Genomic DNA, 13,357 nt, shown 5'->3' with positions numbered 1-13,357 from the left:
TGGAACGGTGGTGCGGATGGCATGGTCGGCATGCCTTGGCGCAGAGATGTGGCTGCCACGGCATGCCATTGGCACATGTGGTGTGGCTGGCATGGTTGGCATGCCTTGGAGCGGAGACGTGGCTGGCACGGCTGGCATGATCGGCATGCGTTGGCGTGGAGATTTGGCTGCCACGACATGCCATTGGAACATGTGGTGCGGCTAGCATGGTTGGCATGCATTGGCGCGGAGATGTGGCTGGCACGATATACCATTGGCACATGTGGTGCGGCTGGCATGGTTGGCATGCCTTGGCGCAGAGACGTGGCTGACATGGTTTTCCATTGGCAAGGTGGTGCGGCTGGCATGGTCGGCATGCCTTGGCACGGAGATGTGGCTGACACGGCATGCCATTGGCACATGTGGTGCGGCTGGCATGGTTGGCATGCCTTGGCGCGGAGATGTGGCTGGCACGTCATGCCATTGGCACATGTGGTGCGTCTGGCATGGTTGGCATGCCATTGTCACATGTGGTGCGGATGGCATGGTTGGCATGCCTTGGCGCAAAGACTTGGCTGACATGGTTTGCCATTGGCACGGTGATGCGGCTGGCATGGTCGTCATGCCTTGGCGTGGAGACGTGGCTAGCATGGTTTGTCGTTGGCACGGTAGTATGAGAATTAGGGTTTGGTATATACGAAGATGATGTCGGTCAATACTAAGGGTTCTGCCGTGGAACATGACACATGTATATAAAAAAATTACCCTGGTAATTCTTGCGTAGGCATGCTGACTGATTCAATAAATGCGCTAGTGGTCGTAGTGACGTCATGTCAGATGTGCACTTTTACGATTTTAACCCTAAGCTAAAAACCACCATCAATATTAAGTCCCCTGCTTAGCTCGGAATAGGAGCATTGTTGCGAGGTAAACATAAGATGGTGACAGGCAAGGACAAAATCGAAATGACAAGTCGTGAAAAGATGGTCAAGAAGACCCGGCTAACCTTTTTCGAGAGGTAAGGAGACATTCACAGACAAAAAAATTGTTTAAGCTGGAAAGGATATCATTCACAGACACTACTCTGATGCAGATGCAGCTGTTGAGTTTGAAGCAAAAATGAAATATGCTAAAAGATTGGAGCTGGAAAAGTCAATAGCTAATATTTCCTATACTTCAAGTAACCATATCACCTTTGTTGCTCAGACAAATCATTCTGAAGCTAAAGAATCTCCTCATCCAGATGTTTTAGCCTGCGAAATTAGAAACAAAAGAATGGACTTAGCAAGGAGGATTACTGGATCTTACAAGAAAAATCTGTCAAAGTGGAAAGCTGCTGCTAGAATAACATCCAACAACAACAATAACACCCCAAGCAAGAAAGATGAGGATACTGATGATGCTGATCTTGCTGTTTCTAAAAAAATCTTCCCAATTTCCAACACTCCAAAGCATTTCCCTTTTAATTCTCTCCCTACTTGGAAGCTGAAGCAAAACATAAAAAGAAAGCTGCTTGGAAGGCTAAGAAAAAGGATCACTCCTTTGAAAATCTTGATGACATCTCTCTCAATGCTTCCTCAAACCAAATTTCTGACATCAAGAGAATGAAGTTTACTCTCAATGAAGATAATGCTACTTCCGACATCATGGACATGGAATGCACCAAGAGATACAAAGACCTGAATGACACCACCCAGGAGCAGATGGACAATCATCATACTTTTATGGCTAATGGCATTTTGTACTGCTCTGCAGCTGGTACTCTGGTGTATTCCCTGAACTTTCCTTATTAGTTTATCCTCAGAATTCAGTACTTGAATTACATTTTGACTACCATGATCTATAAGCATTATGACAATATCACTAGAAGTTTCTTATCTAAGTATCCAGCAGTGTCATACTTTTGGAAATTATTTACTTCTTTAGCATGGAATTGTCAAGGTCTGGGCACTAAAGATGCTAAAACATACCTCAATGATATGCTCAACAAATTTAACCCAGACATTGTTTTCCTCTCTGAAACCAGGCTTAAGAGTGAAAAAATCAAAAAAATCATGCATGGTTTAGGGATCAACAATTTCTGGTATGTTAATCCAGGAGGGGAAGGTGGCACTGCTGGTGGCTTAGCATTAATATGGAAAATCAATGTTTCTCTAGAAATTTTAGATTGCTCTATTAACCATATAGATGCTAAAATCAGATTTGCCAATACCCCCCTTGGTTGTTCACAGGTTACTATGGAAACCCCTATGATACCACTTCAAAACTTCATTCTTGGAAAAACCTTGAAAATACTGCTGAATTTAATAAGTTACATTGGTTGGTTATAGGGGAATTAAATCTAGTTCTTCATGATACTGAAAAATTCAGCACTCATCCAATAGATGCTAATGAAACCTCCATTTTCAATGAAAAGATTCTAAATCTTGATCTCATTGACCTTGGCTTTACTGGGTGTCCTTTCACTTGGTCAAACAAAATAAAGGGATATGCTCTTACTGAACAAAGATTAGACAGGGGTCTAGCTAATGATGTTTGGATGGTCTTATACCCAAACACCACTATCACTAACTTGTTGGCTATAGGATCTGACCACCATCCTATCTTGCTCAATTCTAACCCTCACTGGAAAAACGGTAAAATTCCTTTCAAGTTCTTTGGTCCTTGGTTAGATCATGAAGATTGCAGGAAAATTATTGCTGAATGCTAGAAAAAAATTACTCCTGGGTCAAGTGCTTTTTCTATAGCCAGAAAACTCAAGGACATAAAGTTACAACTCAGAGTTTGGAACAAGGAGGTTTATGGTAATATAAAAACCAACATAGATGAATGCAAGCAACATTTAACTTGGCTTCACACTTATTACTTCAGAGAAGATAGAGGACATGCTCTAGCTGGAGCTAGAGAAGAGCTTAAAAAATGGCAAGACATTGAAGAGAAATTTTGGAAAACCAAATACAGAGATCAACTCATCAAACTGGGAGACCAGAACACAAGTTACTTCCACGAAGCTACTAAGAGCATAACAAGGAGAAACAAAATAGATACAATTCAAGATGAGGAAGGAAACTGCTTTACCGACTACCAAGATATAAAAAACTGCTTTACAAACCACTTTTCCAAAATGGCTACTGCTGAAACCATAAATACCTCCTCAGAAATCATCCATCTCATCCCTCAAACCATATCCCCATATGATAACCTATTGTTAAACAGAAAACCTGAACCTGCTGAAATTAAAGCTATCCTTTTCAATATGGCAAATGACTAAGCACCAGGGCCAGATGTATTTTCTCCAAACTTCTTCAAAATCAACTAGGACATCATTGGAAATGACATTGTCAAAATGGTTCAACACTTCTTCTCCTCTGATCACTTACTGAAAAAAATGGGAATTATAGCTGTAATTCCCAAAATAGATTCCCCAACCTCTCCTAGCCAATTCAGACCAATCAGTTTATGGAATACCACTTATAAAATCATATCCAAACTTCTAGCCCAAAGAATGAAACCTTACCTGAATAAAATCATATCCGCTTATCAGTCTGCTTTCATCCCTGAAAGATAAATATCTGATAACATAGCTATTGCTCATGAAATCATACATACCATGAGATCAAAAAGAGGAAAAAAAGGGAATGCTGGCTTTATGGGCATCAAAATTGATATGTAAAAAGTTTTGATAGAGTTGACTGGACATTTCTGATATCTATTATGAAGAAAATTGGATTTGATGAAAAACGATGCAACAAAATCCTACAGTGTATCTCAACTTCCACCTCTGTTGTTCTCATTAATGGATCTCCTGACAAATTCTTTAAACCCTCCAGATGGCTAAGACAAGGAGACCCCCTTTCTCCATGTTTGTTTCTTTTCTGCATGGAAGCACTCTCAAGAAATCTTCTTCATGCTGAGGATCTAGGCATCATTACTGGTCTCAAAATATGCAAAGCTGCTCCCCTTATCAGCGACCTCCTGTTTGCTGATGACTGCATGATATTCTGCAAAGCCAACCTTACTGAAGCTCAAAACATTATGAAGATCCTACAAATATTTGGTAGCACTTCTGGGCAGTTAATCAATTTCAACAAGTCAAAAGTCTTCTTCAGCAAAAACACCAACCCAGACCTCATCCCCCAAATTAGCAGTTCCATGGGAGTTCAAATCCTTCAACTGGATGAAAAATATCTAGGTTCACCACTCTTCACACATATAAGCAAAATTAGTTCCTTCAATCCTGGGGTGGAAAAGCTGAAGGTGAGACTCACTAGCTGGAAGAACACTCCCCTAAACCCTGCTGGAAGGGAAATTCTCATAAAGTCTGTCACTTCTTCTGCATGCATATATCAGATGAACCGCTTCAAGGTACAAAAGAAAACATGCAAAGATATCAACAACCTTCAAAGAGACTTTTTCTGGGGAAAAAATATAGAAAATCCTACTGGATACTACCCTAAAGCTTGGACTGCAGTGTGCAAACCCAAAGAGCCGGGGGGTCTAGCCTTTATGAATATGGAACTCTTCAACAGTTCAATGATTAAAAAAATTGGGTGGAGACTAGAGAAGGACCAAGATTCCATGTGGTACAAGCTCATGGATGCCAAGTATCTACTAGGAAGGAATGTCCTCAACATGGATACAAAAGCTAAAAATGGAGATTCATGGGTTTGGAAAGGAATCCTAGAAGGCATCAACAATATACAACATCACTGCTTATGGAAAATTGGCAATAGGAAAAAGATAAAGATATGGGAGGACATCTGGATTCCAAACACAACTCAGAAACTGCAAAAACCATAGAACTTCCCTCATAATGTGGAAAGGTTAGAGTCAATTCTTCTTCCAGATGGAAACTGGGATGTAGACCAAATCCTTACTCTTTTTAGCAATGACAAGGCAGCAGTTATTGTCAATTTGCAGACACACCCTAATGAAGAAGATAGAGTAATATGGGACCTAAATGATAAAGATGTTTTCTCTGTCAAAGAGCTTTACAAGGCAAAGATTGAAGACCTCTACAGTAATGACATTCCTACAGGGAACTGGGCATCTATCTGGAATATGAAAGTGGCACCAGTCATTAGAATCTTCCTCTGGAAATGTGGTCAAGGTATTCTTCCTACAAATGCTAAAACAGCTAGCATTCTCCACTACATCAATCCTTCTTGCACTGTCTGCAACAATGGTGAAGCAGAAACCATGTCTCATATGTGGTTAAACTGTCCAGCTGCTATTCTGGTTTGGAAGGAGGTTTTGGGCTCCATTAATTCCCATTTTGACAGTAACACCATCTTTATTGAATGGTTAACTTCATGGTTCCAACCTGGAATTAATGGCACCAATTGCAACATTTATGTCACAACCTGCTGGTATATCTGGAAAGCGAGATGTGATCTCATTTTCAAACAAATCCAGCCAAATGCGGGAATAACTACTCACAGGATTAAACAACATTTGTGCACTCACAATAGAATACATCATATGCAAGGATACATTTTGAAAAATTTTCCTCTCTTGCTAGAGGAAACTGATACAACATCTCAATATAATATTACTTCTTACACTCAGGCTTTCACTGCTGAGTTTGGGAATAACATCAAAATATGCACTCTACAAGACCCTGAAACCTCTCTTTTATACTGCTCTAATAATGACAGATTTTGCAGGAAACATTACAAGAACCAAAGGACATCCAGGATACAATGGAGCAGAGGGAGCAACAGCAGGGGAAGAACTAGCTTTCCAGTGGGCCAAAGAACTGCAGCACACCAATGTCACTATATCAGCTGAGGCAATGGAGACACTAGTTCAGTTCAAACTCCTCCATCACAAAGCAGTCACACGAAGATTTCATCTTAGCTATCATGCAAGAAGAAACTGTCAACAAGAAGAAGTAGAAAGGAGTAGTAATATGGGAAACTATCCCGTATCTTTTGTTTTTCTAAGCCTTAGTATAATTACCAGACAACAAAACATGGATGCTTTCAATTTAGCTTTATTTTGTAAAAACAATGCTGGCAGGATAAGTAGCACTTCTGCTACCAATGTCATCCCTAATGTTGTGTATGCTTCTTAGTACCTTATAGGCCTAAGCTTTTTCTATTGAAAAAAAAAAACTGGTGTAGGAGATAAGAGGAGATTCTGCCAGTTAGGAAATGCTAAGAAAATCAAAACTATATGAATCAACATGCTACTCTAACACGGTAAAAATATATAAAACTTGAAATCCTTCTTTTTGGATTTCCCATCCTTCTCCTGCATCTTTCTCTTCCTCTTCTTCTCATTCTCAACAACCATATCGCTGAAATCCTCATGCTGGCTATGCTGTTTCTCTTCTTCCGTTGCTTCCTCATACTTGGCAGCCAAAATATCAACTCGGTTCTCCAAAGCTTCCAATTCCTCTTATAAAATTTTGACTTCAAATCTATCTTCCTTTTGTCCACGGACCCTTTTGGCAGATGCACCAAACACATACATGTGTATTGTTCCGAACAAGGTTCCAGGAGCAATCTTTTCTTCTTTTTCTTCAAGTACTTGGTACAGTTGTCTCTCGGGTTCTTTTTTCAGTGGCTTTCTTAGTTCAATGACATCTAATATCTCCACACCAGTTGGAGTGCTTGAAAAACTGTCCCCACCACTGTCGTCCTCCAAATCCTCTTCTGGACTATCTTCCTCCTCTTCGTCGCTTTCTACTACCTCATCCCACAAATCTCTCCAATGCTTGCTCCTATCAACAGGCTCTTCCTCACAGTTAAGTTGTTCATGTTGTGGCACTCCACCGACATCTCCATATAGGCCACGAATTTCAAGATGTGGATAAGGCGGAGGAGGGGCATATCTCTGTATATTGTTAGTAAGCCGTGCACACTCCGGCATACCAAGCACATCTTTTAAATCCCGCGACAACATTCCTGGCTACTTCATCTCTCGTAACTTGACCTGCTCAAACTCTTTGCCTTCATGATAGAGCTCACCATGACTAGTAAGCTTAGGTTTGGTCTGATATTTAAAGAAGGCGTCATGGAGAACCTGATAATCGATACCCATGTAACCCATCTTTGATTCCATACGATCACGTTGTTTCTGTTTCAGATTTTTACTAATCGCAACTGCAAGATGAAACTTAGCTTATATAAAGACAACTCTCTTTATTGATATTTAGAAAATCTCTCAAAACTAAACACAAGCTCTAATCTTGCTCATATGATTAACCACAACTTTGGTGATCATATATATATAGAACTATGAATTCCTTTTACTAGTCCTATTACCTTATTACATGTCTTTCCTTTTCTTAGAACTAGATGACTTCTAATTTCCTTAGGATTGAATCAATTTCCTAATCTTGTCCTAACCAGCTTTGTTAGTGACTTCTATGTTGAAGTTTAACCAACATTCTCCCCGTTAAGCTTCAACCTTACCCGTGACATATCTTGTACTCCAATCAGTTGTCTCATTTCTTCAAACTTGATCCGATCTAATGCCTTTGTCAATATATCTGCTTTCTGCTCAGTTCCTGGTATGTGTTAAACGTTGATGATCTCCTTCTCGATACATTCTCGTATGAAATGATACCTTTTGTGAATGTATTTCATTTTCCCATGAAACACTGGATTTTTAGTGAGTGCAATTGCAGACTTATTATCAATCTTGATGAAAACTTTTTCAGGTTCTCTTCCTTTGATTTCACCCAACAGTTCTTGAAGCCATATTGATTGCTTAGCTGCTTCTGTTGCGTCCATAAACTCAGCTTCACAGGATGAGAGGGCTATAATGTCTTGCTTCTGTGAACACCATATAATAGGTGCTTCACCTAGATAAAATATATGACCAGTTGTACCTTTTCCATCATCTTGGTCAATATTATGACTGCTGTCACTATACCCAACAATTCCTTTTGATCCTCCTCGACCATACTTCAATCCACAGCTGATTGTTCCTCTTAGATATCTCAATATCTGCTTTATTACATCACCATGAGACTTGCGTGGACTCTGCATATAACGTCTTCCTACTCCCACAGAGAAAGCCAAATCTGGTCTTGTGTGTAATAAGTATCTAAGGCATCCAACATTTCTTCTATAACTTGTTGGATCAATCTCAGGCTCCTCTTGTGCTTTTGAAATTTTCAGTCCAAATTCCATTGGAATTCTTGTTGGATTACAAGTTTCAAGTCCTGCTTCCTGTAGAATTTTCTTTGCATAGCTTTCTTGTTTGATCTGAATTCCATCTATCCCTTGATGAACTTCTATGCCTAGATAATATATGAATTTCCCAAGATCAGACATCTCAAACTTAGATGACATATCTTTCTTGAACTCACATATCACCTTGAGAGAATTGCCAGTCACAAATAGATCATCTACATAGACTACAATTACTAGTACTGTCCCCTTTTCTTCTTTTCTGTATACAAAAGTTTCTTTAGAACACTTTATGAATCTCATTCCCTTTAAGATTTGATCTAACTTTGTATTCCAGGATCGAGGAGCTTGTCTTAGACCATATAGAGCTTTTGATAACTTATAAACCTTATGCTCTTGTCCTTTTACTTCAAAACCTTCTGGTTGTTCAACATACACATCTTATCGCAATTCACTATGTAAGAATGCTGTCTTAACGTCTAAGTGGTGAATTTCCCATGAGTTTGATGCTGCCTCTGCAATTAATAAGCGTATTGTTTCAATTCTAGCAACTGGTGCAAAAACTTCATCAAAATCTATGCCTGATTCTTGTACATATCCTTTAGCTACAAGCCTTGCTTTGTATTTACTGACAGTACCATCAGCATTCCGTTTTATTTTGAAGATCCACTTAAGACCAATCACTTTTACCTCACCTGGCTTATCAACTAGAAACCAAGTCTTGTTTCTGTTGATTGAAATAATTTCTTCTGTACATGCTTGTGTTCATTTAGTCAAGACCTTTGCTTCCTGAAAATTCCTTGGTTCATCATTAACAGAAAGTAGCATAATCTCACATTCTTCTGCAGCTTGAAGAACATAATCCTCCAGATACTGTGGCTTTTGTATCTGTCTTGTTGATTTTCGCAGTGGAATGGGTTGAGTTATTTCATCGATCTCCTCCTCTTATTCTTCTTCTTCGTTATTCTCAGTGTTTTCATTATTCTCTTCTTTTTCTTGATTAACATCATTGTTTCCATTGGTATTGATGATTATGGGTCCTTTGCCTTCATCAATTACTTGACCCCATCTCATGTGAAACATTCCTGGATCCCTACTTGGTCCATCATTAGTTTCTTCCAGTTCCAGTTTGTTTTTTCATCGAATACCACATCTCGACTCACTATTACTCTTTTCGTTGTTGGATTAAATAATCTGTAAGCTTTGGATCCAGGCTCAATTCCTAGATGCACAAGAGTCTGAGATCGATCATCCAGTTTCTTAAGAGTTGCAGAATCAACTTTTGCGTATGCTTTGCAACCAAACACTCTTAAATGATCTATGTTTGGTTTTCTCTTTCGCAAGCTTTCATATGGAGTCATGTATTTCAGAGCTTTCGTAGGTATCCTGTTAATTAGGTATGTGGAGTGTCGTACAGCTTATCCCCATAGATAATTAGGTACCTGCATAGCCTTTAAAGAACTTCTTGTCATCTCCATTAGAGTCCTGTTTCTCCTCTCCACCACTCCGTTTTGTTGTGGTGTATATGGTGCTGTAAGTTGCCTTTTGATTCCATTTGACTCACAGAACTTGTTGAACTCTAAGGAAGTGAAATCTCCTCCTCTATCAGTTCTAAGCATTTTGACCTCCTCTTTTAACTCCTTTTCTATCAGATTTCTGAAAGCTTTGAATCTGTCAAATGCTTCACTCTTTTCTTTCATAAGAATAGAACACATATATCTTGAGAAGTCATCTATAATAACAAATATGTATTTGTTATTTGCAAGGGTTTGTGTGTAATAGGACCACATAAATCAGCATGAAGAATCTCTAATGGCTTTGAGGATCTGAATGTTGTTGCTTTTGGGAAACCTTAACGAGTTTGTTTCCCAACTAAACATGATTCAAAGATTTTTGCTTCATCATTTATCTGTGGTAGTCCTCGAACCATCTTGTTCTGAGACATTGCCTTTAAGGTTCTGAAACTTATGTGTCCTAACCTTGCGTGCCACTTCCATGTCTGATCTTCCAGTCTCATATTTAGACACAATGGCCTTCTAGTCATGAGTTTATCTTGTAGAGTCTATTCTGTGAGCGTGAGACTCTAACTAAAAGTCTTCCACTTGGGTCATCAACTGTTAGATAATCTTGTCGCATTCTAACATCACATCCAACTTCTGTAGCTTGTCCTAAACTTAGAATGTTGCTTTGTAAGTTTGGGATGAAGTAGATGTTTGTGAAAAGCTTCTGTTTTCCGGTCTTGCTCTGAAATAGAATTGATCATTTCCCTTCAATTTCTACAGAAGATCTATCCCTAAACTTCACTTGTCCTTTGATTTTCTCATTGAGTTCAGAAAAGTAGTGTCTCTTACCAGTCATGTGATTGCTGGCTCCATTATCTAAATACCAGATTCCTTCTTCTCCATCCTTTGATTCGTAGTTCTTTGGTATTAGTTTCCCTTCGTTTAAGAATACAACTTCGTGCATGAAAAGAGCTTTATCTGCTTCCCTTGTTTCATTCTTGTTTGTTCTTCCATCTTTTGTATTCTTTCAGGGCATACAGAGGAGAAGTGTCCTGGTTAATCCCTTAGAATTAATTCAGTTAGGCCTAGTTGACATGAGTTCAACCCAAAACCACTATGGTAAAAGATGGTTTATAACTTCCGTAGATGATTGTACGAGGTATTATCTTGTATACTTGCTTAGGGATAATGATGATGCCTTACAAGCCTTAAGATGTATAAACTTGAAGTTCAAAACCAATTAGAAGCCTTGAACATAATAATTGTATCCTTAAGGAGATAATAATTGCCATGTTGATTAGTTCAGGATTACCTGCGGTCTTGTGGGAGGAGGAAGTCCTCTTAACTAGTATATCCTGAATATAGTACCCTTAAGGATCATATGAAACTCCATATGATTTATGGAAAGGTAGATGACCTTCTTATGAATATGTCAAAGTGTGGGGGTGTTTGACTAAGATTTTCATTCCTCTTCCTAAAAGAACTAGATAGAAACCAAAAATGTTGATTGTGTCTTCATATAAGGTATGCTGAGTATACTTCTACATATAGATTTTTGGTTGTGTGTTCTGATTTTTCATACTTTGGTGTGATTTTTCTGACTTTGTTGTGAATACTATTACATAATCTATGGATGCTGAGTTCTTTGAACATGTTTATTCTTAAACCTGTACCTCATTAAAGATGTATTGTTGATCCCCTAGATTTATTTTCAAATAGTCAGAACTTATCTTAATGGAAGATGAAGTTAAGGTTGAGCCTAAGAGAAGTAAAACAATTAGACTTGAGACTTCTTATGAAGCCGACTTCATAACATTCTTAGCTTAGTCTAATCCCTAGACTTGTAAAGAAGCCTTGATATCTACTGAAACCCCATTCTGGTAAGAAGCTTCATTTAGTGAAATTGACTCAGTCCGTCAGAACCTGACTTGGGAGGTTTATAGTTTACCTCCAGAGAGTAAGACCATGAGATGTAAATGAGTCTTTAAGAGGAAACATTAGGTATATGGAACTGTAGAAAAATATTAGGCTAAGTTGGTAGCTAAAGGCTATAAACTAAAAGAAGGTGTATATTTCCTTGATTCTTATTCACATGTGATGATATTTACTTCCATTGAGATGCTAATTGTTATTGCTGTCATAAAAAAATTAGAGATACATCAGATGGATGTTAAGACAACTTTTCTAAAATCGTGAATTAGATAAAGAAATTTACATAGACCAACCTGAGGACTTTGTAGTGAAAGGTTATGATGACAAAGTTTGTAAGTTGAACAAAATTTGCATGGTTTATAAAATAAGCACGTAAACAGTGACATGGAAAATTTGATCATGTGATAATGTGTAGTGGATTTAAGTTAATGAATCTGACAAGTATATCTACAAGTAACTTGTTAAGGATGCCTGTGTGATTGTATGCTTGTATGTTGATGCTTATACTTGATACAAACATAGATGTGATTAATTCCACTAAAAACATGCGCTGAATGAGAATGTTGACTTGAAATACTTAGGCCATGTTGATGTAATCTTAGGGATGAGGATTAAAAAATAATCTAACATATGTAGTCTTAGTCATTCTCATTATTTTGAATTTGTGCTTAAGAGATACAATCAGTCTGATTGTAAGCCTGCTTGTACTTTGTACTATTATTCTTGTAGACTCAATAAAAAAGGGTAATGGAGTATCTTAACTTGAATACTCAAGAGTTATAGAATGTCTGATGAATTTAATGAACTGTAAGAGTCCAGACATTGCCTATATTGTGAGTAAGTTAAGTAGATATAATTGTAGTCCAGAGCAATAACATTCAGATGCACTGAGTAGAGTATTATGGTACCTAAAATACTATATTACCTTTTATTTGATTTATCAAAGGTATCTTGATGTCCTTGAGGGACTTTGTGATGTAAACTGGATAGTTGACTCAGAGGAGTCTAAGTCTACAAGTGGATATGTTTCACTCTAGCATCAGGGTTTGTTTTTGGAAGATTTACAAACAAACATATATTGCTCAATTCATTATGGAATCTGAGAGTATTGAGTTAGATAAAGCATGAGAGGGGGCCGAGTGCCTAAGATTCTTTTTAGAAGACATTCCTCTCTGGCATAGGCATGTGCCAGCTATATCTATACATTGTGTTAGCCAAGCTATAATAGGTAAAGCTGAAAATAACTAATCTCAATCGGCATTATTTCCATTGATTGGAAAAGTCCAAGGAGAATATCGCGCAATCTTTGACGAAAGGTTTATCCCAAGAGATAGTTAGAAATTCATCGAGGGGGAAGGGGCTTAAGCTCATAAATTAAACTTGCCATGAAGGATACTCAACCTTGCTGACTGGAGATCCCAAGATCAAGGTTTCGTATGAGACAACTAATTTGTGGTGGGTAAAGGTAAACATTATCAGAGAATTTTATTCTCTGTCCATTCCCTATGGTGTAGACGTGATAATGTGACTGCATGTGAAGGATGACTTTTAAGAAGTCTTAATGAGTTATATAGTTTCAATTTAAGATTGAAGTGGGGTGTAGCAGTAACCCTCTTTATGGAAACTCACTTATCTGAATGAGGAAGTGGCCCGCTTCCTATGAGAATATGAGAAATAGGATATGTCCAGAGCCAAATTGGACAAAACGACACGAGCTTGGAAGCAATCTTGGATATCACCCGTGGTTGTTATCGCGAATTACATCAAATGCTAGTAGTTAAAGACATAATTCACTGTCTC

The 13,357-nt window shown here is 38.3% G+C and overlaps 2 protein-coding genes and 1 pseudogene across 2 annotated transcripts; 2 read left to right on the top strand and 1 right to left on the bottom strand.

Moving 5' to 3' along the window:
* Nucleotides 1-1,583: 1,583 nt before the first annotated feature.
* Nucleotides 1,584-3,250, top strand: LOC113339504. Its single transcript, XM_026584763.1, has 3 exons — nucleotides 1,584-1,737; nucleotides 2,310-2,615; nucleotides 2,727-3,250. The coding sequence occupies exons 1-3, from the start codon at nucleotides 1,584-1,586 to the stop codon at nucleotides 3,248-3,250; spliced, it is 984 nt and encodes a 327-aa protein (XP_026440548.1).
* Nucleotides 3,251-3,693: 443 nt separating this feature from the next.
* Nucleotides 3,694-6,055, top strand: LOC113339503. Its single transcript, XM_026584762.1, has 3 exons — nucleotides 3,694-4,644; nucleotides 4,780-5,348; nucleotides 5,548-6,055. The coding sequence occupies exons 1-3, from the start codon at nucleotides 3,694-3,696 to the stop codon at nucleotides 6,053-6,055; spliced, it is 2,028 nt and encodes a 675-aa protein (XP_026440547.1).
* A 119-nt stretch (nucleotides 6,056-6,174) lies between these two features.
* Nucleotides 6,175-7,095, bottom strand: LOC113339502 (annotated as a pseudogene).
* Between the last annotated feature and the right edge of the window lie 6,262 nt (nucleotides 7,096-13,357).

The sequence above is a fragment of the Papaver somniferum genome, unplaced genomic scaffold, assembly GCF_003573695.1.
Source record: "Papaver somniferum cultivar HN1 unplaced genomic scaffold, ASM357369v1 unplaced-scaffold_21, whole genome shotgun sequence".
Lineage (NCBI taxonomy): Eukaryota > Viridiplantae > Streptophyta > Magnoliopsida > Ranunculales > Papaveraceae > Papaver > Papaver somniferum.
Note: the sequence above shows the minus strand (reverse complement) of the source record. Positions and strands in the feature narration are given on the sequence as shown.